The sequence below is a fragment of the Trachinotus anak genome, unplaced genomic scaffold, assembly GCF_046630095.1.
Source record: "Trachinotus anak isolate AG129_WGS33_773 ecotype Australia unplaced genomic scaffold, CSIRO_AGI_Tana_v1 ptg000008l, whole genome shotgun sequence".
Taxonomy (NCBI): Eukaryota; Metazoa; Chordata; class Actinopteri; order Carangiformes; family Carangidae; genus Trachinotus; species Trachinotus anak.
This window is the reverse complement of record NW_027273859.1, coordinates 7,318,477-7,342,548: the sequence shown is the minus strand read 5'-3', so window position 1 is coordinate 7,342,548 and position 24,072 is coordinate 7,318,477. Positions and strand designations below refer to the sequence as shown.

General features: G+C 38.9%; 1 protein-coding gene across 3 annotated transcripts; it reads right to left on the bottom strand.

Annotated features, from left to right (window-relative positions):
* Positions 1–954: 954 nt before the first annotated feature.
* Positions 955–20,164, bottom strand: piwil2 (piwi-like RNA-mediated gene silencing 2). 3 transcript variants are annotated; one of them, XM_071482160.1, is made up of 24 exons: positions 20,006–20,164; positions 17,707–18,161; positions 17,482–17,587; positions 16,751–16,865; positions 16,123–16,295; positions 15,827–15,917; positions 14,895–15,005; positions 14,480–14,597; positions 14,112–14,236; positions 12,726–12,806; positions 12,539–12,652; positions 11,060–11,248; positions 10,750–10,834; positions 10,303–10,395; positions 8,353–8,493; positions 7,564–7,677; positions 7,048–7,236; positions 5,818–5,919; positions 5,570–5,686; positions 5,267–5,355; positions 5,052–5,157; positions 4,488–4,741; positions 2,862–2,969; positions 955–1,733 (listed from the first exon to the last, which is right to left on the bottom strand). In XM_071482160.1, exons 2-24 carry the CDS (start codon positions 18,115–18,117, stop codon positions 1,577–1,579), a joined length of 3,189 nt encoding a protein of 1,062 aa, XP_071338261.1. In that variant the 5' UTR covers positions 18,118–18,161; positions 20,006–20,164; the 3' UTR covers positions 955–1,576. The 3 variants fall into 3 exon arrangements, with proteins under 3 accessions (XP_071338261.1, XP_071338262.1, XP_071338263.1); XM_071482161.1 differs by having other exon boundaries at positions 15,827–15,914; XM_071482162.1 differs by lacking the exon at positions 12,726–12,806.
* Between the last annotated feature and the right edge of the window lie 3,908 nt (positions 20,165–24,072).

The following is a 24,072-nucleotide window of genomic DNA, read 5'->3' as shown; positions in this document are numbered from 1 at the left end:
GACATGACAAATGGATGCGAGCAACTTTACCTGCTCATATTTCAGCTCTAACTGCTGGAGCTTCAAATACAGGTCACGTCTCTCCTTGAGTACATGTGCAGTAATTTTGTTGCTCCTCTGTTCAAGAAATTATCACAGTTTTAGCTGCAGTTAATTAAGTCTGTTGGATCAATGTGTCTTTTAAACTCTTCAGATTTCAGAGCTGCTTTAAGTGCTGCAGGTCAAATTCCAACCAAATGATGTTGAGGAGGATTAAAACATTTCTGACTTTGTGACTCCTGCTGGTGGCAGCAAAAAAGAATCAGCAAAGCAAGATAAATTCTTGTGTCTGTACATTTGACCTGTGAGTAAAATGTTGCCTTAAATGTTATGAAAGATGGAAAATGTATGAAAATCAGATCAGACTTGTCTTGTAAAAAGGAGAGTTTTCTGTTTAACATGAGCAACAATGAACATCAGTGCACAAGTTAAAATATCATGTCCAGTTGCGTTATACCTGTTGTCTGTTTATATACACTATTATCACATGTTGCTTTCTCAATTTCCAGCAGTGACATCCATTAACTAATCCATTACTATGAAATTTAACGGAAAGCAAGGATAATCTAGATTATTGGTCGATTTAGGTGATGATAGGCTACGATTAATTTAAAGATGATGGCGAATGGTGGAACACACCTGGAGCACAACACACCTGGAGAACTACAACATGGACTTGAAGTGCACCTTGAGAGGAAGTCTTAGGGAACCAAACTGGTCTTAGTTCAGTTCGCTTCAAATGCACTGGCTATAGGAACTTTTGAAAGAGCAACGATGAGGGGAAAACTCCCACTCAGTGGCATTCGGCTGACCAATGGTGGAACTGCTGTCACTGTCAGTCAGCGACATCCACGATTATAGGGCTGACCCTGCTGTCAAAAAAACAAGGAGACTCATGTTCTACTGAAGCCAAACCAGTTATTCAAACTTTATTTATAACATGTACATGTACGTACTATGGATATGCAAAGCTGAAAGCTGTATAGCTTGTTAACCTGTATGTTTGTAAAGTACAGAACTGTAAACAACTGTCATGGTGGAAATGTCTGAACATTAACAAACCACTGACCATTCATTTTGCCACAGGAACAGTGGCAACAAAATATTGAAAACTAAAAGTCCCAAATTTGTGAGCCTTGGGCCAGTGCTCATTTCAAACTTAACTGTTGCATTTTGTTTCACTATAACTGAAATTAAAATGTGCTTATACTAATATGCCACACATATTTAAATTATGTCGGTAACACAATACAGTTTTACCTTCATAAAAAAATTAAACTTTTTTTTTTTTGATCATGGTTGAGATGTGAAGCAGCCTTCTCAGAAACATCAGTAGTGTTAAAGGTTGGGATCTATCTATGGGAATCTCCTGTGGAAATCTATGCTATTCTTTAAAGTCTTAAGTGCCACATGTCAATAATGAGTCCCTCATTCATTCAAATGAGTTGTTTGTCACGCTGGTTTTCAGTAGTGTCTTTCATCACAGCTGGTTTTGCTGTGACATGAGCAGTTTGTTTGTGGCTTTAACTGGTGCGGCTCAAAGGAAGAAGAGCTTGTCCGATAGCTGAATGGCCGGCTCCGAGTGCAGGTACTGGCCAGACAGGAAAGCCAGTTTGTGGGCGTACTTGCATGGTGCCGGAACACGAATGGTGCCCGGCCAGTTCCAGTACAAATGGCACATCTTGAAAGTCAGCCTGGTGTGGGACCAAAATAACAATGTTACTTGTTTTGTTTACAATGTTTTGAACTGACCAAACATTAACCTTAAAGTCTTTCTCATCTTCACTGGACTGAAGACAAATCTGCAGAATAACACAACAACATGTACCTGCAGTGAATTCGTAGTCCGGGTTGTGATCAAATGTTCTGTTTTTGTTGGTGAGGGTCTAACAGTGACTGCTGCTTCTCATCAGTGTAATATGGTTCACTATTTAGCAGACACTCAGCTGCCAGTTTATTGGGTACACCTAGCTACAACTAATGCAGTATAATCCAATAACCCTGTAATAATTATACCTTCATTAAAAAAGGAGGAACGTTCAGTTGTTTATAATTTTGATGTGTCCTTGATTTTTGTATTTAACTTGTCTGCTTCTCCTTTATTTGTGCATTTACTTGATTGTAATTTATTTCTGTACAATTCAACATTTGCAGTATAGTAACTAATATAGATGTGTTGTCTCATGTTAAGATGTTTAACCTTGTCTCCTCCTTTGACATTAGCTAATTTCAGTCTCAACATAAAATCATTGCCTCACTGACTAACTGGTTACTGTCTGACTGACCACTTCGTTACTTTGCCTTGCTGGCTGTTTACTCGTCTGATAAACTGACTACCAATAAGAAGAAATGTATAAAGAACTTCAGATTTGTTTCATTTCATAAACAGAACCTAAATGTCTAATGGCATCACATGAATGAACGGAGTAAGATATATGAATGATACTCTTGTCACATATTTGCCATCCCAAAGTCTAACAGCTTTCTTTACATACACCACTGCATGTTTGAAATACCCAGGAGCTGCAGAAAACAACATGATGGGACACGGTGGAAGTTCTTGATGAAAAATGTGGATCTCAAGGAAACAACAACAACATTGTTTAGTTCTAAATAAACATGGCCTGTTATTGCTGCATCTGTTAATTCTTTTCTTCAACGATCTTGATTTGCTAAAAGACTGTCCAAGTGAAATGAATATATTGTTTCTGAAAAAATATTCACCAGCACCCTGCTTGTTTGTTCAGACAGTTTATATTGAATAAGCAACATGTTATGAATGTATACCAGCACAGATACTAAAGAAAATGGGTTATCAGTACCTTTGCAAATGGTCTGGTGTGAGGTTCGCTGTGTTGTACAAAGAGATGTAGTGTGTAGGGAGTCCACAGCCCTGACGAATTTGATGTGCCATCAGATAGAAGTCCACCCTGAATGAACATAAATCAATTCAAAGTTAAAAACCAGCTCCCCTCTTCCACCAACCTGCTACTTGAGCTGCTAGTACAACAATGAGTATCAATCTCTCTCATCTTCATGGAAGAATGACAACCTTTTCAAGATATGCTCACATGGATTTCTTTCTGAAGTACATTTACTCTGCATATGAACAATACTAAATTTATACTGGAAATAGAGTTGTTCTGATTTCAATACTAGTGCAGGAAATGCCTCTGATACTGCCTGAAATACTGCATCTGTAATCAGTGAGTCTGTGAGTCTATGCACCGACCTGATACCATGTAATGTACTGAAACTTTATTGTTGACACAGTTAAAATGGCAGTTCTCCGAGAAATCAGTCCTTTGCCACTTTAAAGTGATGAAGATTGATGAAGATTTCTTATTTGATTGCTGATAAACGTTAGCCGTTGGCCGAGGTCTGATAGGCGGACCGTGGTCCTATATCCTGTAAATGATTAAGAATGATTACATTTTGACAGAATGTAGTTGAGACAGAAACAGTCGGAGAAATAAGTCTGACTGTCTCAGCATATGACAGTTTGCAGTCGTAGGCTACAAGAGTTTCAAATTGTTTTTCCATGCAGTCAAGTATGAAAAGGCCCAACATGAAGGCTGTCAGTGGTTTACTTGACTAATTATTTAAAAAGGATTTGTGTAGGAGAGATTCTATGTCTGTTCAGTTGAAGTGATCAACCACAGTTTCAACTGTTTAAAAAAAAAAAAAAAAATTATAAATAAATAAATAAATAAATAAATATCTGTGGTATTCATGTTTTTGTTCATGTTTTACAAAGGACTTAACCTGAACCACGCCATTAGTAGCATACAGCTGTTTAACTTTTTTGTAATACAATGGCATTAGATCAGTACTTAGTGTCGTCTGATACACAAGCCCAGGTATCAGTAAAGAAAAATGGGATCAGAACATCTAACTGGAACCATCTCAGACCTGTGTTCAGGTGTACTTACGTAGTTCCTTTGTCTGCACCAGGCTTCACATGAACAATTTTTTTTTAACAATTAAACTGCTGCTGTGAAATCAAATTAAAGCAGAGAGCTGACTATCTCTAGCCTAAGGCTAGATTCAGACTAAAAACAATATATTAAGAAATGCAGCCTTCCCATTGATGTTAACAGAAACCTTTTGCAAATTGAGTTTTTATTACTGAGGGATATGGAAAAAACAAATACTTAACACAGGGCCATTTTGCAAAGAAATGAATCCTAGCTCAACTTTTACTGAAGCACAACTCAATGTTAGACTTCAGTTCATTTTGTCAGCAAATTCAATACGGGTAGAATAACTAATTGCTAATGGTAATTATAGTTTTTACCCTACAATCTTTGAAACAAAGGGAAAATGACTGGTGCTGGAGTTTTAAAATGTTTTGCCAAAAACAAACAGCCATATGGCATCTTGGCATCTGATAAAGCTTAACAGAGGATCTAATGACAAGTCATTCATTTGGATAGACTAATACTGACCAGTCTTTATGAGTGAGGGTGTGATCCAGAACTGTCCCAGGTGGAGGAGTGCCAATGTTGTTTGAAGCCCAGGAGTAGAGGGTGGTGCTAATGCGCTTTTGGACCACAATGAAGACCAGTTTGGGCTCATAGCTGGGGAAAGTATCAAAGCATTTGATCAGCTGTGGGATCTCGTACTGCTCCACCATCTTCAGCTGGCTGTCTGACACGCCATCCCGATACACCACAATCTTCTCCGGCAAGTTGTGGTTCACCTGTATAGACGAACATACACAGGTGTTACAGAAGGTGTGGGAAATTTAACAATAGCTATGTAATTTTCATACAGGTTCAGACGTGTGCTGTCCGCATTTACACCACAACATTCATTTTCCTGATCCTGATAACACATCCAGACACAGGTTGCAAGGTTATTTTTATTTCAGCACAGCTGAGAGGAACAGAGAAGACAATGGAGGGGAGGTCCCAGTCGTCTGATCAGTGGCCAAAATAATCAGGTGTAGTTAAGGAAAAGGGAACTGGATTCCAAGACATTTTCTTGTAAGGCATGTTCGTAGCATTTACCTCGTAGTACTTCTGCAGTGCTGCCAGTAAGCAAACTCTGAAGCCATTGATCAGTTCCTCAGTGGGCGTCTGGAAAGTTACTCTGGAGTACCAGCGGGTCAGTGAGCTGGAGAAGAAAACAAATACATTTCTGTAAATCTTTTACCCCAGATTTTTTTTTTTTTTACCAGTGGTGAAAATATTTAGTCTCAACAAGGTCCAGAGAAAAAGTTTACCTGTTTACGCTTGCGACAAAGCCCATGACCGACTGATGCGCCTTGCTGGTGTCATGGTGGACGTCAACTCCAACCACCATCAAATGTTTCTACTCAAGTTAGACACAGATTCATCATTTCCCAATTGACTGACAGCAATGTCACAACTCTTGCTATCAAATTAATCATAACATCTGTGTAATGGTGTTCCAGCTGTACTGTATCAATTTTTACTTCAAATATGGTTCATTGTTTTCACAAGTAACCGTCCAGTCTCAGTAGATGAGCTGTTGCCGTCCTGCTCTTAGAAGACATGATACTCACCAGAGGGACGGTGACAGTCCACAGCTCTCCTCCTAACTTGCTGTTTATCTGCAGGAGTATCTTTTGGGCAACACTCTTCAACTTCTGTTGCTGGGAAATTGTCCGGACATTGATGGCCTGATGACAAATTATAATTTTTTTTTTTATCTGGTAGAAAATATTTTCTTTTAAGAATTTTTTCCCCCCAACAGTTCCAAACTATGCACTGTTTTTCTCTAACTCTAAAACAGGCAGGCACAAACACTAACCTGTGATGGGATGGGACTTTTAACACAACAGAGCTTCTTGATGGCACTGTAGAGATCGTCTCTGTTGCCGACCATGATGCACACCACGAGCTGCATGTTGGGCTGGAAACACAGAAATAGAAAACTGGATGGATGTAACTGCCCTGTAAGTTTGTGTCAGTGGCAACAGACACTAAACATTTCTACATGGTCCAAAAACTTGTGCAGCTGTTTAAATTTCATCATAGGATTCAACAGTAATGCCAAACACAGATGTTGGATGAGGGATATTCTGAATTTAGTCATTTTATATTCTACATGTCTTTCCAGGGATCTACCTGAAAAAACAGGTTTGCTTGTGCTAAATGGGCAACACATGCAAAACTATTCAGGGCTTCACAGTTCACAGGTGCTCAGGTTGCCGAGGGCAACCAGAGAGAAACCACTGCCAGTCATTTTATGGTCTTGTTTCTGCAGCGACCACCATCACACAGTTAAAGATAGAGAAAGAATTAACAGTTTCAGATATAAGCAACTGATATTTAGTCACAAGGGTTTGATGTTTTAAATGCAGGGATGAGGGTATTCATCCATATCCAATCACTAATAAATCAATCAATTAATCAGTCTATAATTACTGCAGGACAAATATTTGCAAAAGAGCATTTTTCTATCTAATGTAAACTACCATTTAGCCAGTATCCCTCTGTGGCTCTGAGTGTCTTTATTTCATATTTTAAGACAACATGTTTTCTCCTAGAAATGCCAACACTTGCTCATGTGTGCTGCTCTTTTGAGTTGGCTTTAACTCTATAATCACCCCTAGGAGCTGCATTAACATTTGTTTCCAGTACACAGGAAAACACCAACATGGCATGACTTTTTAGTTATCTACAACATTTATATTTAGTCATTTGTCAGACGCTTTCATCCAAAGTGACTTCCAAGTGAGGGACAATGCTAGAGCTTCAGTGCAGTAGGACACCTTGGTGTAAGTACTTAGAACAACATCTATTTAATAAGTGCAAAGAAATCAAGCAAAGAAGCGCACTGAAAGTGCATAGTTAAGTGCTGGTTAGGCATGTTAGTGTGTTAGGAGAGGAGGAGCTCTAAGAAGAGATGAATCGTCAAGAGATTCTTAAAGATGATAAGGAACAGTCTGGACTGCGATTGCCTTGTGTGCAGGGAAACAGTACAGGAAGTCAATCCTTATCCTTAAATTGAATTACATTCTGCAGTTTACTGTCATACTTCACTGGTGAGCTGAGAGTGGATGCTCTTGACATAAGTCTCAGTGCGATCGTCCCTCAGCTCCACACGAATGGGTCGTTCCAGTCGCACGCCAATAGGCCCGGCCACCTTCTTAAAGGTGGAAACCAGTTCCTCAGCCTGCTCGGCACAGCGGCGAGGGTAGAAGATGGCCCAGATGTTCAAGGGGATCTAAGAGTAAGATGAGTCAGTTGGTGAAGAAACAAACATATAATACATCATTACACCATAATACACCATTCCTGAGACCAAGGCAAAACAACACATGTAGCTACACACTGATACTTGAGGTGGGCAGATAGCAACTGTGGCCACCATCACTGCAGACAAAGCCAACATTAAAGTAGCTATTAACTGTAATAAAAATGTCACAGGCTGGACAATGTTGCTACCTCACTTCTTCATCTTTCCAGTTAAAGTTTTATATTTTGCATTACAGTTAAATTATGTTCATCAAAAATGATGAGGCAGCAGCAGAGATTTCTCTGCCATACTCACAGAACTGATGGAAGCATCCCTGACAACCTCTCTGGACCAGGACACATCAGCAGTGGTGGCAAATGATGAAGACTGCAGGCAGATGGTTTCAAGGGGCAGAGTTCTACCTTTAATCTGCATCAGAGGACACAAATACACGATACACTGTCAAAAATTAAAGCATGCGAACAAGAAAAAAAAAAAAAAAACAGCTTGAGAACATGATTACAAACAGTAAGGGCAAAACAAAAAAGGAGCAAATATCAGCACTAGATTCTGGTGTCCTCCTACCTACCTGCTCCTCCACTGAGCAACCGGTCATTTAAATATTTGTCAAGATACAGACAGAATTGATGTTTTTAAATCCTGCTTTTCAGGACTTAAGCTTAGTCAGTCTCCAGTACAATGACTGAATGAGCTCTGGGTCGCTGACCAGCACTGGTAAACACGACTTTTAAAGAAATATGATTTACCATGACTTCAAAAACGAATACTCATAGACTGACACACAAAAACATGTAGGGATTTGTATTGCTAAGATTTTAACAGTACCACTACTTTTACCAATACTGCTTATCGATCTGGTACTCTTGTAAGAGAAAAAACAAAACAACAAAAATTTTTAAATCGGTATCCATCCCTAAAAACGTGGCTCAAATTCTGTCAGAATTCACTGTGTTGTCAGGCTAAAGCAAAGGGGTGTGGTATTGAGCTTGTGGAGAAGAAACTGTGTCCACGGACACTTTGCATCACTGTCTTGCCCTGAGACCACACTGTTAGGTGTTTCTCTGAGGTGATACATATTCTTACCATGAGTATTTCTGAGCCAATCTCCAGTCCCCATCGGCTGAGCTCCTTCAGACTCTCAGGGTTGGTGCTGATGTTCTTCAGAAGCTGCTTTATTGAGTGCGTGTGCTGCTCACCACTCACATTGATGTGCATGGTCAGGTCCTACAATATATTGAAAAGATATGGTCACTGTGTGCAGTCAGGGTTTTAACATTAAACCTTTAACTTTTGCAATGATATCTTTTTTTCTTAGATATTTCACCATTTACACTTAAGGGGGGGTATGGGGAGAAGGGATGGTCTGTCTACCTTCTGCTGCTGTGGTTAGAGGTGAAAATTCTGACCTGATGTAAAATGGCAAGCCAAGTTTAGCTGGGACATTTTGACCCATGTTAATTATCTGCCAATTATGATTGATTTATACTCTGCTAGTACTTAGCTAGGTCTTGGTGTTTAAAAACTTTCACTCATTTGGAGAAAACAGAATTGTTCAGACCTAGTGGACATCCAGTTCTAAGGATCAGGGCCTATATTCACAAAACATAGCACTAAGAGTACTCTGAAGTTGCACTGAAAGTTTCTTACTAGACGTTTTTCTCAAATACTATTCACAAAGCTGCACAAAGACCAATTTTTGCTAAGAAAAATGCAAGAGCTCCTAAGCTAAGAATAAGACTTTCTTGTTATGGTCAAAGTCATTTCTCATGGACAAGCTTGCTTGCAAGAATCACTGGTTGAGAGACCAGTCTGTGCCAGTGCCGGTGAAAAAGCTGTGAAATAAACAAAGACCTAACTATGACATAAAAATTCAATCATAATGGATTAGATGGTTTTTAAAAGTAGTGCTTTTTCCACAATGCATCTGTACAATCACACACAATAAAAACTTAAATTCACTCCATGGAGAAAAAACAAAAAACAGAGCACATTCATTCTTCAGTGACACTTTTCTCTATGTCTTATGTACCTGTTCATTCACCACCAGTCTACACACACACACACACACACACACACACACACACACACACACACACACACACACACACACACACACACACACACACCAACAACAAACCCTGACTGGCCATCAGAAGAAATCCTGGTGATGGACTGTCAAAAAATCCCTACAGTTTTTACTGTCTGTCACTTCACTGCTCCTCTCTGTGTGCTTGTGTGCAGTGGGAGTGTGCTATATGAGCATATGTGGGAATGGGCTCTTAGATCAAAATTCACTGACCCCCGCCCACCATCAAATTCTGTGGATGATTGGAAACAGTAAATAATGACAACTAAACAATGATTATTGTGTTTATATTTCATATTACATCCACATGTACTCTAACTTTCACCAGAAAAAAAGAAGAAGAAAAAAAAACCCCAACAAAAAACTGCTGTGATGACAATAACTCTGCAGTATCATCACAGCCCTAATGACAGCAGCTATTTTATGATTCTTTGTCATTTGGTCTTGGTGAGTTTTAGTTAGTCTGCTTCTAACTTCTCCCACACTTTGGTGCTACTTTTCTGACCAAGTGGCTTTTGAATTATTTAGTTCAAAAAATCAGGAGTCCTAAAGTAAAGAGTGAAACACATATTTAGGACTGACACATTACTTTTAGGAGGAAGCAGCTACTTTTAGCCTTAAGATGCTTTGTGAATACAGGCCCAGATCTGACAAGTGGAATTTCAGTCCATACCATTATGTCACACAGCACCTCTCTAGTGTGCAGCAATTACATTATAACACTGGATGCTTGTACATAACTACATGCACTATTGTTACAAACCTGCCTTACCTGCTTTAAAGATGATAACTTTTAATCAATTTAGAGTATTTTAAAATGTTATTATATTATATTTCCATTTTTTAGAATCTCTTGTCTTCACAGTTACTAAATGAAAGTGTTGTGTCTCAACTTGGAAGATCTAAGACCAGAATAACAACAAAAACAACACTGTGCTGAAATTTACCTTCATTGCTCTAAAGTCCTTCCTCATTTTCTCTGGGATTCCCGTCATGAAGGAAAGCTCTGGCACTAAGAGGATCTCTCCAGTGATGATTTGCTGCAATAAAATGAATACATTTCCTCTTTGTATTGTTATGCTTCTGGTTGACTAATGACCTGCCTACAGTTTTTACCTATATATGAAACAAGTATTGTTGATGCCTGAGTAGGTTTAAGCAAGAGTGTTTCTCACATGGGAAAATATTTTGAGTGTTTTAGTGCATTTACACAGCCTGACATGCCTTAAAAATCAAGCAAATTGCAAGACCCATTGTGGCCACAAGATGGCATTCTGATGCAAGAATTCAGGCCACTGTCATGTTACCATTAAAAAGAAAAATAGACACCTGACTGTGTCCTGAGAATTCATTATTATGTTAAAATAACTGAAAGAACTGAGGTGGGGTTTCACCTTCCCTCCTGGCTTGGACCTCTCCTTCGGCCGATGCATGAGCAGAGGTTGGTCCATCTCTTTGACTGTGATCCCATAGTTCTTGCTGTTACAATGTGGAAGCCCATGCAAAGGAATGACAATTAAAATGTGACAAAAGAAAATGTTTGAATAAAAAGAAAAAATTGGTCCCAAACAGCCAAATATAATGAAGACTTTCACTGCTGCTCTGAAATAAATGTGCTGCCACAAAGGCGTAAATACACAGAAACACTGCTATACCATACTTACCTCCTCAGTAATGAAGTGTTCACGTAAAGAGCAGTCTTACCTGTAGTATTCCACAAAGGTGGTTTTTGTGCCATCCATCAAAGGGAAGGTGTCTTTGGGCGACTTGTTCCACTCAATGGCATCAATGCGGTAAGTGCGGTTGTTGTAGCGGGTGATGACGATGCTGCCGATCAGTTCTTTGGTGCATTCGTCTTGGAAATTCTCCTTGCTCTGTTGGTACAACATGTTCCTGGCAGACAGCAAGGGTCAAAGGTCATAGTTTTCCCTTTTTTGTTTAAATTGAAAGGCCCGCTCGTTTTCATCTTTTCTGTATTAAAAAAAAAAAAAGAAGGGCAAAGCAAGGGCAAGATTTTTTTCTGTTTATAAATAATCTATAGACACAAAAAGCCTGTTGCATTAGTCAATGCGCTGCTCTCCAACTCACCTCTTCATCCAACCACATTCCCAGAGGGTAGGCCTATAGTGGTTAAGGTTTCAGCCCCGTCTCAGAGGACAAGAATGTCAAATCTTGCAATCTGATATTTAAAAATGTATGACTATATAATAGAACTGAACATTTATATAGCTGTGTGTGGTTCTGTCACGGTATAGTCAACGTTTAAACTTGCATGAGCATGTCTGACTAGCCATATAAAAGACATACAGAAGAAGAAGAGTAAAACGTGCCCCCTTTGTTTCATTATAGCATCTGATAAGATCCCCCAAAACCAGCAGACTTCCTCCCAGCGCAACGATTACACTTAACATTTTACATGTAGATTAGAAGCTTTACCTCCAGATGATGCCACCTTCATCAGACAAAATTTTCAGATTGCCTCATTAATGTTGTTATTAAGGTTTCCTAAAATATGGAAGAACAGGCGCTTCAGTTTTTCACTTAGACACCAACTCCTCCCCCAATGTCTTGTTGGTCAACTCTCCTCGTGTCACATGACAGGACTCCGCTCTGCTGCTACATGGAGCAGACACTTTCAGGTTATAACTGAAGCTTCCGACTAAGTATTGATTACTTATATCTTACAAATTAGATATTTCTATTTGATGAACATGGGCACTAGTGCTAACATGTAAAATAGGTTTTAAGTCTATTAAAAAAAATTAAAAAAGACAATGGCCTACGCGGGCAAGTTATGTAATCAGTGTGTGGCACTGGTAATACTGACAACCACGGGAACCCCAATATTAAATGACTAAATATTTTGAAACTGCACAGTTTAACAGTGAGCTTTAGTTTTAGAGCACAATTGGGCCATATAACAATACCAGGAAGTATAGACAAAGATAAGAGATTTCCTGCAATAAAAAGACAAAGTGTGATTCCCTCCCCAAGTACTGAATATGTAATGGAAAAATTAAAAGTGAAATGCATGTAACAAATATTTGATAACACAACAGTTTAACTATTATATACAACATTTCAAATCATTTAAAAAAACAAATAGCTTGACTCATAAGTAAGAATTTATCTGCCAGCTTTCTACTCTTGGTATGCTGCTGCTGATTTGCTGTGTGAACTCACATGACATCCAGCACAGAGTCATTCCGCAGGACTTTGTGAGACACATCCACACACAGGTACAGGCCTCCATCTGTGCGCTTGATACAGGTTGAATAGCCTGGCCACACTTGAAGCCTAAAAAAACAAATAAACAAAAACAGTCTGTTCTTGTCTGACCTGTGACATTTAAATACAACTCAGTACTAACCGATGTTTCCCAAGGATGACTGCGCTTTCTGGATCATAATGATTTCGCCCCACCAACTTCAGTCCAATGATTTTCATTACCCTTGCAAAACAAGAACAACACTGGGTCATATCCTGTTATATGATACTATTAGTAAAATAATTATGGCTGCTTAGATTGTGTAATTAAAGGGCCTTTATGAATAAAAGGAGATTAGTTTAATTTCCTGAAGCAGTCTGTCTGTGTGTGAAACAGATCAGGAAGAACAGAGTTGTATGTAGAAGTTTGGGCACCTCTGGGTGAATTACACATTTTGTTGATGTTTGAAGTGTCTCTCTTCATATTTAAATTTTTTTTAATTTCATAATGATGAAAAAATGAACAAATTGTGGCATGTGCAAAGGTTTGGGCACCAAACTAGGACTTGTAGGGCAGGTCTACCTATTTAGTCTACCACTGTATTTCCCCATTATGAATCGTATGAATTCTGACTCTGCAGACCTTGTGGTAACTCAACAACCATGGGCTCCTCTAAGCAACTGACCGATCTGAAAATGAAATTTTAAAAAAGGTATCAAAAGTTATCTTTTCACTGTTCAAAATGTCATTCAAAGATGGCAGTTATGGAGAACTGTGGAAGTCAAGGCTAGATCTGGAAGATCAAGGAGACTTTCAGATGAAACTGCAGGTCTGCTCAAGAGTCAAAACAAAGAGAGATAGTCAAAAAAAAATTCTATTATCACTAGAAAAGAGCTGCAGGAAGATTTAGCTGAAACAGAAGTGGTGGTGTGCCACTCACTGTGCAGCATTACTTGTGCTAACAGGGTCTACATGGGAAAGACATCAGAAGGAAACCTAAACTGTGACCCCCAACGAAAGTCAACTTCTGACAGCAGCAAAATAAGATCTGGATAAACCAAAGTCATTTTGGAAACAAGTGCCACAATCATTATGTTTAAAAAACAAAAGCAAACAAACAAACAAACAAACAAACAAACAAAACAAGTAGCAGCATTTGATGACAAGAAACATGTTAAAACCATTTTACTAAGTACTGCATTAATAGGGTGCCCGAAAACTTCCCCCATTTTCTAGGTTTATGACATAAAAATTAATATTGCATTAACATTTGAAGAACATCTAATTTTTAATGTTTGTTTGCTGTAGCGACTGCATTTACTTCTTTTCTCTTCGAAAATCTGCAAAACATGGAATTTTTCCCAGGGGTGCCCAAATTATAACCTGACAAGTTAGCTATAAGATTACTGTCATTATGTACTAGTCTGGGTCAATGGGTCTACATCTTTCTGTTTATTGCTGCAAGTATATTTCATTAGGAAAAATTACCAAAGATTAAAATGATCAATTTCAGAACAAACAGTGAAGAAGGCGTTTACAAAAAAATACCTCCTCAGCACCACATTGTAGAACGGGATGCATAGATCCGAGTTGGGTGGCAATATCTTTGTCATCTGGATTTTGATTTGTATTTCTTCATTATCGGTCCGTCTCAAACTCTTGAGAACGACCACCTACACGTCGTCCGACAACAAACCAAAAAGAGCACCTGGTGTTAGGTACAGCATTATGACAGATTTTGCATTACACAGTTCTGCACAATGCAAATTAAATACATTTAAACTGTCAAACAACCCCTCCCCTTTAGGGAATCAGTCATCTATCTACACAACAATTTAAAATCAACTCAAAATTACACACCTACAGTTAACAGATCTTAGTCAATCAGCCACAAAAATAAACACTGTGATACCCACGTCATTCAGCTTAACAGGCAGGTAGAGTATGGAGCCATCAAAAGCCACTACATCCCCTGTGGTTGAGCGGTGATCTTTCATCATGCCGAAACGCATTGCCATTGATTCAACATTTGGACTGAAAGACATGATTAGAAATACACGTGACTTCTAAGAAAACATACAGTACTTTTCAGTGCTAATAATCAGTGTTGACTCACAATTGGCTGCTTTGGAATAACCTTGTGGCACAAAGCATGTCTCCTCAGGGACTTTATTAATGGTGTCATTTTAGTTTGGTTGACATTCAGTTTTAAAATTCACTATCAACATTAGGAAACATTCTTGTAATACAGTAAAACATTAAATGTTTTCATTCCCACCAGTTATTTAAGCTGAACAAAGGAAACACAAATTAATGATACATGGCACTTACGTGAATGTCACATGGTACTGATAAACAGCCTCATTCTTGCAGCGAATTGGGATGTGGTTAGAGCCAATAGTTATAGGAACTCCTTTTGTCCCAGCCTTGTTTGGTGGCTCGCTGACCAGAGGGTGGACATGCACAGACAGATAATTTCAGCACAAGACACATGAACAGTCAATGTCTTCACATGATGAGCTGTGCTTTTCTCTACATCTACAGTGTCCCTAACACAGCAAGCTGATTATCTTATCTGGCTTTGATAAGAGCAGACTGATCAAATACTCTGTACTGCCTTGCATCTGTAATATGTTTTATTTGAACACATCACAAAGGCTACGGTAAAGTGGGGTTGGGCAGTGATACAGTATCCTGAATGGATCAATCAAGCACCCTGCAAAACTGTACAATGACGCAACGGCACAAAACCCATCGTTAGAAATGTTTTATGTTATTATGACAGTGGGAGAAATTAGACTGCGGTCCAGGTAATTAATGGGAAACACTGAGTGAGAATGTTCAAAATGTTAATGTAACAAATCCCCCCCCCACAATATTTGAAGTTTTTATTGATCTTAAATGGGTTGGTACATATTATAACAATCTTCTAGGTGAGACATTAATACACAACAATAACATCCGCCGACCACAGAACAAGGAGATCCGCACAAGAGAGGGGACGGGCAGTAATCGCTGCCAAGAATTCAAATAAGCTGTCATAATAATACTATTAATAATAACAATAACATAATGCAGATAAATAAAGAATACAAAAATAAAGCGCGCTCTCACTGACTGTCTTCATGCTCAGATGGCTGAATTGCCTCCATCAAGGCTGAACAAGAGTCAATGGTGCCAGTCACACTGCAAAAGTGACCGGCGATACTCAGCTTGGTGTGTCAGGACTGTAGGTAAATGCTGAGGAAAAACAGTTTACTCACTGGATTGCCTCCATTTTCAACTCTCTGCTTGCTGGGGCAATAGTAGAGCCCCCCAGGACATCTTGAGTGGTGGGCACCGGGGGCATGGCTGCTTCATATTATTTGCATGTCATTAGCGTATTATGGCGGGGTTTACATAAAATAGCTTTTATGCAAATTATGAGGTAATTCATGGACAAACTGAACAGAAGTTGCACATTATATTTAACTTTCTTGCCATTTCAATTTATCTTTTGCAGTGTTACATGAATTGTCACAATCATTTCATTCAGCCATTTCATTCCAAGTCTCCCTACCTGCATGTGAAGGCTGAGAGTAAAGTGCTTGTTGAGAGGCAGGAGAAACTGACTCAACACGACCTGGAGGTAAAGAAGGAAGTAAAGCACGCCCTCTTCCTACTCCAAGCTGTGGCATCGCTGTTCTTCCAAGTCCCACCATCGTCTGTGGGGACAGACCTTGGCCATGGACACTGTAAGAGGTCGCATGCCAGGGTTTCATATAATATTGATAATGAATAATTCAAAGTATTTGCACAGGCTACATGTCTCTGAAAACTGATCATGTTTCATTGATTATAATATTGCTCTGATCAGCGAGAACCCTACAAAGGTAAGTTGAAAGCAATCATTACTGTAGGAAACTCTAGACTAAACATTATGGGAAACTCTATATATCTTAATATCTGTCCACATGAAGAATCACAATCTCACCAAAATAAAAGTACCCCACATAAAACATAATATGGCCAACATGGAGTGTACTTGTGAATATACTGTGTGCTGCTGAATTATGTTATATCGTTCTTTCCCCCAAGAATTTAGTCTACCTTTGCCTTTATAAATGACACATTAGAGTGAAGGAGTAAGGATGTCTAAGAAACCCTGTTAGTCAACAGACAGATCTTGTCGCTCCTCTGCCTCCTACCTGCTGCCTCTGCCAGTCACCTCTTCAGGTTGGCTGATGCCCTCTGGGCTGCTGAGGACACCTACAGGGGCACCTTGCACCTTCTCGTATCCCATATCTCCAGCTGATCCTCTTCCTACAATAACATTTAACACATGAATTCTCGTGGTTCTTCTACACATACACAGTAACACTAGTTACTACTCAGTTAATAAATATTGTTTAATGAATACAGAGTAAACTATTTCACGGCTGCTACAATATATCAAGTTTTTTAAATTAAATATAGAAAGTTGATAACTAAATGTTTTAATATGTTGCATTTACACCATTTATACTTTTTTTTTTTAAATAGTGCATATTTTCTGTATATGAAGACGCACACTGTACAGTTTCTTTGTTCCAAAGCTTTATGCATTATAACTGAAACTCCTCCCTGTCTAAATAAGTTACTACATTAGTGATGAACTAAGGATTAGAGGATACTACTACTTGGTAATTATTCTCAAAAATAATCATTAACATACAGAGGAGGTTGTCCATTAATGATTCACATTAATTCACATCTGACAGTTGTAGCTACAAAAATGTTTTGTTTACATTGTCAGAACAGAATGCAAGATGTTATGTGCAAAACTATCATGAAGACATTACAACTACACATTGTTGATGAACAGTAGCTAAAAAGAACTAATAACTTCTACCAAGCTTGTTTAATGTTTTCACTAAAAATTCAAGTTTTAAATACAGACCCACTGGTAGTGTTCCTCTTCCCCATGAAGTCATCGAGGGCTCAAAGCCCATTCCTCTAAACATGGCGATCAGTGCTGATCCTTGACCTTGAGTAGGCATGTCAACCTGTGAGCAGACAAAAACCTTAGCAGCTCCTCAAGTTGGCCAATAATATTTATACGGTTAAAATGTACAAAAAAAAAAAAAACACACAAAGGTAAACGCTACACATTTCTGGCTCTAACCTCTTTTGTTGTCAAAGTTGGGGTCTCTTCTTTTAGGTCCTGCGTTGTCGGTGTCTGTCTGCGATGTGGCTCCAGACTAGTCAGGATAGCACCTCTTGCCACCCCTACCTTTGGTTCAGCTGCTGGGAGGAGCAGTCCTCTAGCTCGTCCAACTCCTCCATCACCAGACTGCACCAGCAGTCCTCTAGCTCGTCCAAGCACAGGTTCAGTAATGGGGACAGTCACTCCTCGTCCTTGTGGGGTATCGCCAGGAGTGGGGAAACTTCTGGCTCGTCCTACACCGGGCCCTTCTGTAGGCAGCAGCCCTCTACTACGTCCTACAGCCAGCTCTTCAGGCTGTAGTCCTCTTCCGCGTCCCAGCCAAGGGACACCCGTCATACCACTGAGGTCACAAGGCTTGTCTGGATCCATTCAGTCAACTTCTGATACCACCAGTTGACACAACGATGGACTAACTACAGGGAATAACCCATAGGATAAAAGTTAACAGAACATTTTATGCCACCGAACGAAATGGTGCACGGCTCGGTCACTGTCAGACAGCATGAGTTATAGGTTAATAGTAATAGTAACAGGACTACACAGAACATATTTGTGGTTCCCTCAGTACTGGGATGATTTCTCCTTGTTCAACTCAAGCTCTAACTTACCTGACTTAAGAGCTTCTATTTTGACTGTAAATTTTCCTAGGATTGTTTGAACTGTCTTGAAACTTTCAGTGGGGAAGTGTTATTAGTCTTTTCAAATATGAAAAAAATGTAAAAATGTTATATATTACTTCATTATTTAATATATTTTTAATGGTTAATTTTTCCTAGTTTTCACTGGCTGCTATATTACAGTCTGTGGTTCTATTTCATAGATAAGTATCTGTACTGTGTTGACTCTTAGGTTTTCTATCTCTATGAGTGATACCTATTAGGCCTGGTTTTCACTGGGTTCAGTAACAATTTGTAATGACTTGGTTTGTTGCATATTGTATGATGATATCTTGTGTGTCTGTGTGTCGGGATTTTTTTTAAAAATCTTAGCCTTTTAGCTCAATACACATCCTATTTCTTAATTCCTAACTCTTCTAAACTACTTTTTGACAATGTCCCCAAAACCTGTTTGACTTGGGATTAGAACGTACTTATTTTATTTGTTTTCTAATGATATCGTTTTCTTGTTGATGATATCAGAAAATATGTCAGATGTCATCATTGTCCCATAAAAAGGTTCATCCTTCTAGGTAAAACATATAGTGAAACATAACATAGAGTGAAAAAGTGAGGTTTTAAGATCTGAATCTATATTAAGGTAGATCTGTGGCACACTATATCAGTACAACATATATCAGAATTGGTTAGAAAGAAAGTGAAAATTAATGGAATGAATTTCTGAAAAAGAGTCTGAAGTCAGGTAAAAAAATATTTTTTATTAATGTACTATTTACATGAATAGATGTTTCAATTTATCCTTTAGGTTCCTTGTATTTTCAGTGACAAATTAAACCCAATCCAGTGAAAAATAAATGGTGGTGCTTCAGATACACAGAGAATAGCAAAAATGTTAACATTTAGCTCCAAGGGCAAAACTTCAAAATTTCAAAACTGAAAAAGTATTTGGAGTAGAGCCACAGCATTTTTTGCAAGGTCCCATTAATGCAACCAAAGTTTTACGTGAATTTATTTTCGTTTTCTTTGAAGACCACTTTATCAAGAGTTTTGTTCACATTTTTTCTTCACAGTTTGTTGCAGAGTTAAAACAGCGGCCACTTCGTCTTATATTTACTATAATACTGAATAGTTTTCAAAACTGACGTTTCAGTCTAATGCTGGTTTACTGACATGTAAAGACTGTACTTTCTGGTAACAAGGGAGGGAAAATAAAGACAGTGATGCTGGTGATTTTGGTTTGTCTCCTTCAAACGTTGCTAACCTTAATTAGCCGCCTGAACATGGCGGCGCCCCTCCTCACCAACCTGCCCTCATCCTCATCAAAGTCCCCCTACAATCTCACAAGAGCCCTGCTCGTACTATGTATCCCTTCATTAACTATTTCACTTAATTAACTAACACTTGACATAAACAATTATGTCGAAACGTCGCAATGTGTGTTGTCCAGGAAGTTTCCTCCCGGGCTCTGAGCCTGACCAGCTAGCCGCCTCTGGCTGTAACTAGCTAACTGAAACGTGCTGGAGAAAAACAGCAGCTGACGCCGACAACCACCTGGAGATTAAACACCTCCAATAACTCACCGGGTTTCCAGCAGACAAGCACACAACAGCAGCTATTACCGCTACGAAACAGGGACTCACATGTGATCCACGGACGCGTCCTCCACCTGGCGCTCGACGTCGACGCACTAAATTGATCCTCCAGAGGTTGACAGGTGGTATCTGCCCTAAGATGCCCTTATTGGATAATCTATCAAGATAGAGCAGAGAGACATTGGTTTACTGCACCTGTCAATCATTTATTGTCAACTTACATGATCCTGAGGGAGAGTTTTGTCGCCCTCTGCTGGTAACCACCCCTCAGATGTGCAACACCTGAGAGACCTCATGCAGACTCATGAGGTGGGGTCCTTCCTCCCATGGAAAAAAATACATCTAAATATATTTATTAGACAGAATTTCTATCTTTAAATCTTTCCACAGGAGTTTTTTACTCGGTCGGTAGTGGTGTAGTATTTTTAAGCAGCTTGTTGGTGGTGAATAATATGGATGACAGGGTCAGCCAGTTATGCCCCATGGTCTATAAACAGATAAAAACACATTTACATGGGCCATCTGATTGGTAGAAACCGTGTCCTTTTGTTGCCTGTACAGAATAAATCATGAACCATGTTCACATTTAAAATGCCTGAGACAATGCTAAAGCATTTACTGCGTGATTAAAGCAAACTTGGCTGACAGTTTTTAGTGTTCTGGGAAATTAAGCAAGATCTGTGTTTGCAGTGTGTATTATGGTCATTTATGGCATTCATGAGGAATTATAAATAATGACAAATATTGGCTTTCACTGATTGACTAACATCATAACTATTAACATTTATTTGGATCTAAAAAAGATAATCATAATAAAAAATTAGCTTGGACACAGATTAAGGCAGAGCTGCTGAGAACTTTGGTTTTCAGGTCAGTGGTCAGGCATATTGGCAATTAGTCTTAGTCTTGAAATAATGACCAAATGTTCCCAGTGGTATTGAAGTGATGACTTTGTGCTTGTACCTGGTGTCTGCAGGGAAAAAGTAATCACTGTTTCTGAAAGAAGCCATTCCACTGGTTCTCTTACATTGACTACAGTTTTTTGGGGAGTGACCAAATGGGGCGGAGAGTTTCGCTGCTGCAGGTAAACTCTCCTTGAGTCCACTTTTAAGAACTCACAGTTAATGGATAGTTAAATTTCATGCAAACGCCTTTTCTATGTGTTTAACAAACTCTACTTCATTCTTGGCACTTGGAGCACCACACCACATAAACACCAAAAACTGAGGGAACCTGATGAGGCTTGTAATGTATTTTAGTTTTAAGGGATGTAATGCTATCTATTGACATATTGAGTTAAGTGCAACAGACATGGGAATCAAATTGACCCTCCATAATGAACGTAAGGTCAGTTTGACAGCAGCAAACTAGGTGTGATGATATAGAAATTGCAACTTGTGTTCTTACAGGAACATTTATGCATTTATTTATGTGACTCTGAATAAGTGCCCCAGCAAAACTTTAATGTAAAACTGTGTAGCGAAGAACTTGTCAGTAGGAAGGTTTTGTGTTATTCTAATTAGAGCATTAGAGCCCTGTTCCTGATTCACTGGGGGTAATCAGCAATCAGTAACTGTTTACCTGTTGAGCATAAACTTCTCAAGCCAGAGGAGTTTGAGCTGTTTGTGACCTTGTATTTTGACCCCCCGCAGCTGAAACGATCAGGGTCGGCTGAGTAATGTGCTTTGAGCAAGGCATGTTCACCCATACTGTGTCAGAGACCAGCAGGAGAGATGCGGTGGTTTGGATGAACGTTGCACCTGAATGAATCAGGTTCAGCTGCTCATTAAGCAAACACCAGCTAAATAAAGTTTTAGGAAATTAGAAAACCTCTGTCCCTTGTAGTGATAAGTCTGGTTGCCCACCTGGAATTTACAGTGTTTGCTTCTTTTCTTTTATGTGCATTTTGCAACTTTGCACTTTTTGACTCATCATCCTTCCTCAGTCAGTTAATTGTAAACAACAATCAAACTTTAGTTTTCAGATCAAAAACACAACCAACCAGTATTTGAAATAAACATAGAAATGTCCTCAAAGCAGAACACTGAAAATGAACTAGGGATTGAACTACACAGTCTATTAAAATGGCAAAGTTGCTCTATCACTTGGGTAACGCGCAAATAGAGATGCTACAAACTATACCTGAGTCAGTTTGAAATAACCAAAAACAAACAAACAAACAAAATTGCTAGATGATGTCAGGCAGGCACAAAAGTCATTTTACTCCAGACACACTCCAGTCAGGGTGTGTGTTTGGAATTTATGATGAGCTCAGTTAAACAGTGGATGAATGAATATGCATTTATTATTTTTATTTAATTTAATTGTTTATTGTTTATGAAAATCTATGCATGAGATAAAGCTCAAGGCTCATTTTCATCTGTGGTCTCTGTACGGAGCCAACATGAGAAAAGAACTTTAGTGTCCATATTGTGATCTGGTTAAAGTTTTCCATGTCAAAATAAAACCCGTACCATTAAAGCTTTAAGTAAATAGTTAAGCTTTTTTTTTTTTTTTTTTTTTTTTTTACTGGCATACAGCTCTGTCCAGTAGACCCATAATGATGTTGGCAATGCAGCTATATTAAAATGAGGAGTAAACATGTGCCTGGCCTTGACTGATGTTCCAACAACTGGGAATGCAGATCTGGTCCGTGCTCTTGGTACACAGATAACTGAGTTATTCACATTAGATTGGTGAGGATTTGACATTTTTGGTTTGTCAAAACAAGTCCTTAAACCCAAACCTGAAAAAGTGCAGCCTTTCGACAGTTTTTTGGATCATGACCAAGACATTTTAGAGTAAATCCCGTAGCCTTCATAAACTCACCTTTAGATACAAGTGACACACTTTGTCAAAGATGCAGTGACACTGGCAGTGTATACCTGTTTAACAGTGATGAAAGTGTGGAAACTGTTGAAAATGAGGAAGATGTAAGAAAATATAAAATGAGACCTATGTTTATGAATCTATTGCCCCAGTGCATGCTGGGAGACTTCCCAACACACCTACCTCACGTGACTGCAATCACATGATAAGCACTCAGTCAGTCAAACCATCACTGATCATGGTTTTTAACCCTGTAGTCATTTTGTCTTTTAACCTCATCCAAATTCAACAAATCAGTCCTCAAGCTGTTTTCAAAGAACCAAATTAGCTGAATGAGAATTAACGGGATTATTTTAACTTGATATCAACAAGCATATTTTATTTGTTGACATAAATGTGATGTCTAAGACACAACCAAGAATTAGCTTTTCTGAAATAAAAACAAATATCACAGTACAAGCTTTTAGTGGACATTAAATTTCCTTCAGATTGGACTTTCCATTTAGGTTCAACAGGACACTGATGTGACTATATGTGCAGAGTGTGACCTTATTTAAAAGGTTTATGACCAAACCAAATAATAGTTTACCTTATTAGCTTTACCTTATCATTTTGTTATGGTTTGGTAATGAAATTCAACTGAGTAAACGAAGGCAGATAAATATGTATGAAGATAATGTGTCTTTAAGATAAATGGATTTCGAACTACATGAGCGACTGCATGGCTTCTGTAGTAAGCCGGTAAAAATGAACCATAAGTAACATGAATAAAGCTTAGATTGACGTGCAGGAAAACATCGATGGGTTTTATAATATTGTTTGTTTGCCATTTGGAAGTGATCATCCCACTTAATCACATACATCCTCTCTGTGTTATTCATTGGTCAATTGGTGCTTCAGAAACAAACGTGTTGTTCTATTTTGCCCCTCGCTTACATTTTGTTCTCATGATGAAATTACCTGTTTGTTGCCCAGCTCCCACTCTGTGCCTGATTATGTCACTTTAATAAGGTCACGTTCGCAAATCCTCAATTTGCCGCCAAGAAAACAAGATAAGCAATGTTTATCTCCCCCTTGGCCTCTGAAGAGGAACAACCTCCACCTGTCCACCTTCAGCTGTAATCTACACCTAAAGAGCAAACATCTGACTTCAACTGACTGACTGATAACATTATGCCAGTCCATGTCAAAGGCACAGATGGGCTCTAAGCCGACATAGTCAGGAGCATTACCTGTCATGTCTCATGCAGCTTGTCTGGATTTTGGCCGTGGGTAGTGACATTTAA

Bases quoted from the DNA above. Each gene is read 5' to 3' on its own strand.
- piwil2 (XM_071482160.1), bottom strand. From the start codon at position 18,117: ATGGATCCAGACAAGCCTTGTGACCTCAGTGGTATGACGGGTGTCCCT. The intron at 12,653-12,725 runs GTTAGTACTGAG...TTGTTTTTTTAG, and splicing joins GTCATCCTTGGGAAACATCG to GCTTCAAGTGTGGCCAGGCT. The intron at 4,742-5,051 runs GTAAATGCTACG...TCGTCTATACAG, and splicing joins CACTGCAGAAGTACTACGAG to GTGAACCACAACTTGCCGGA.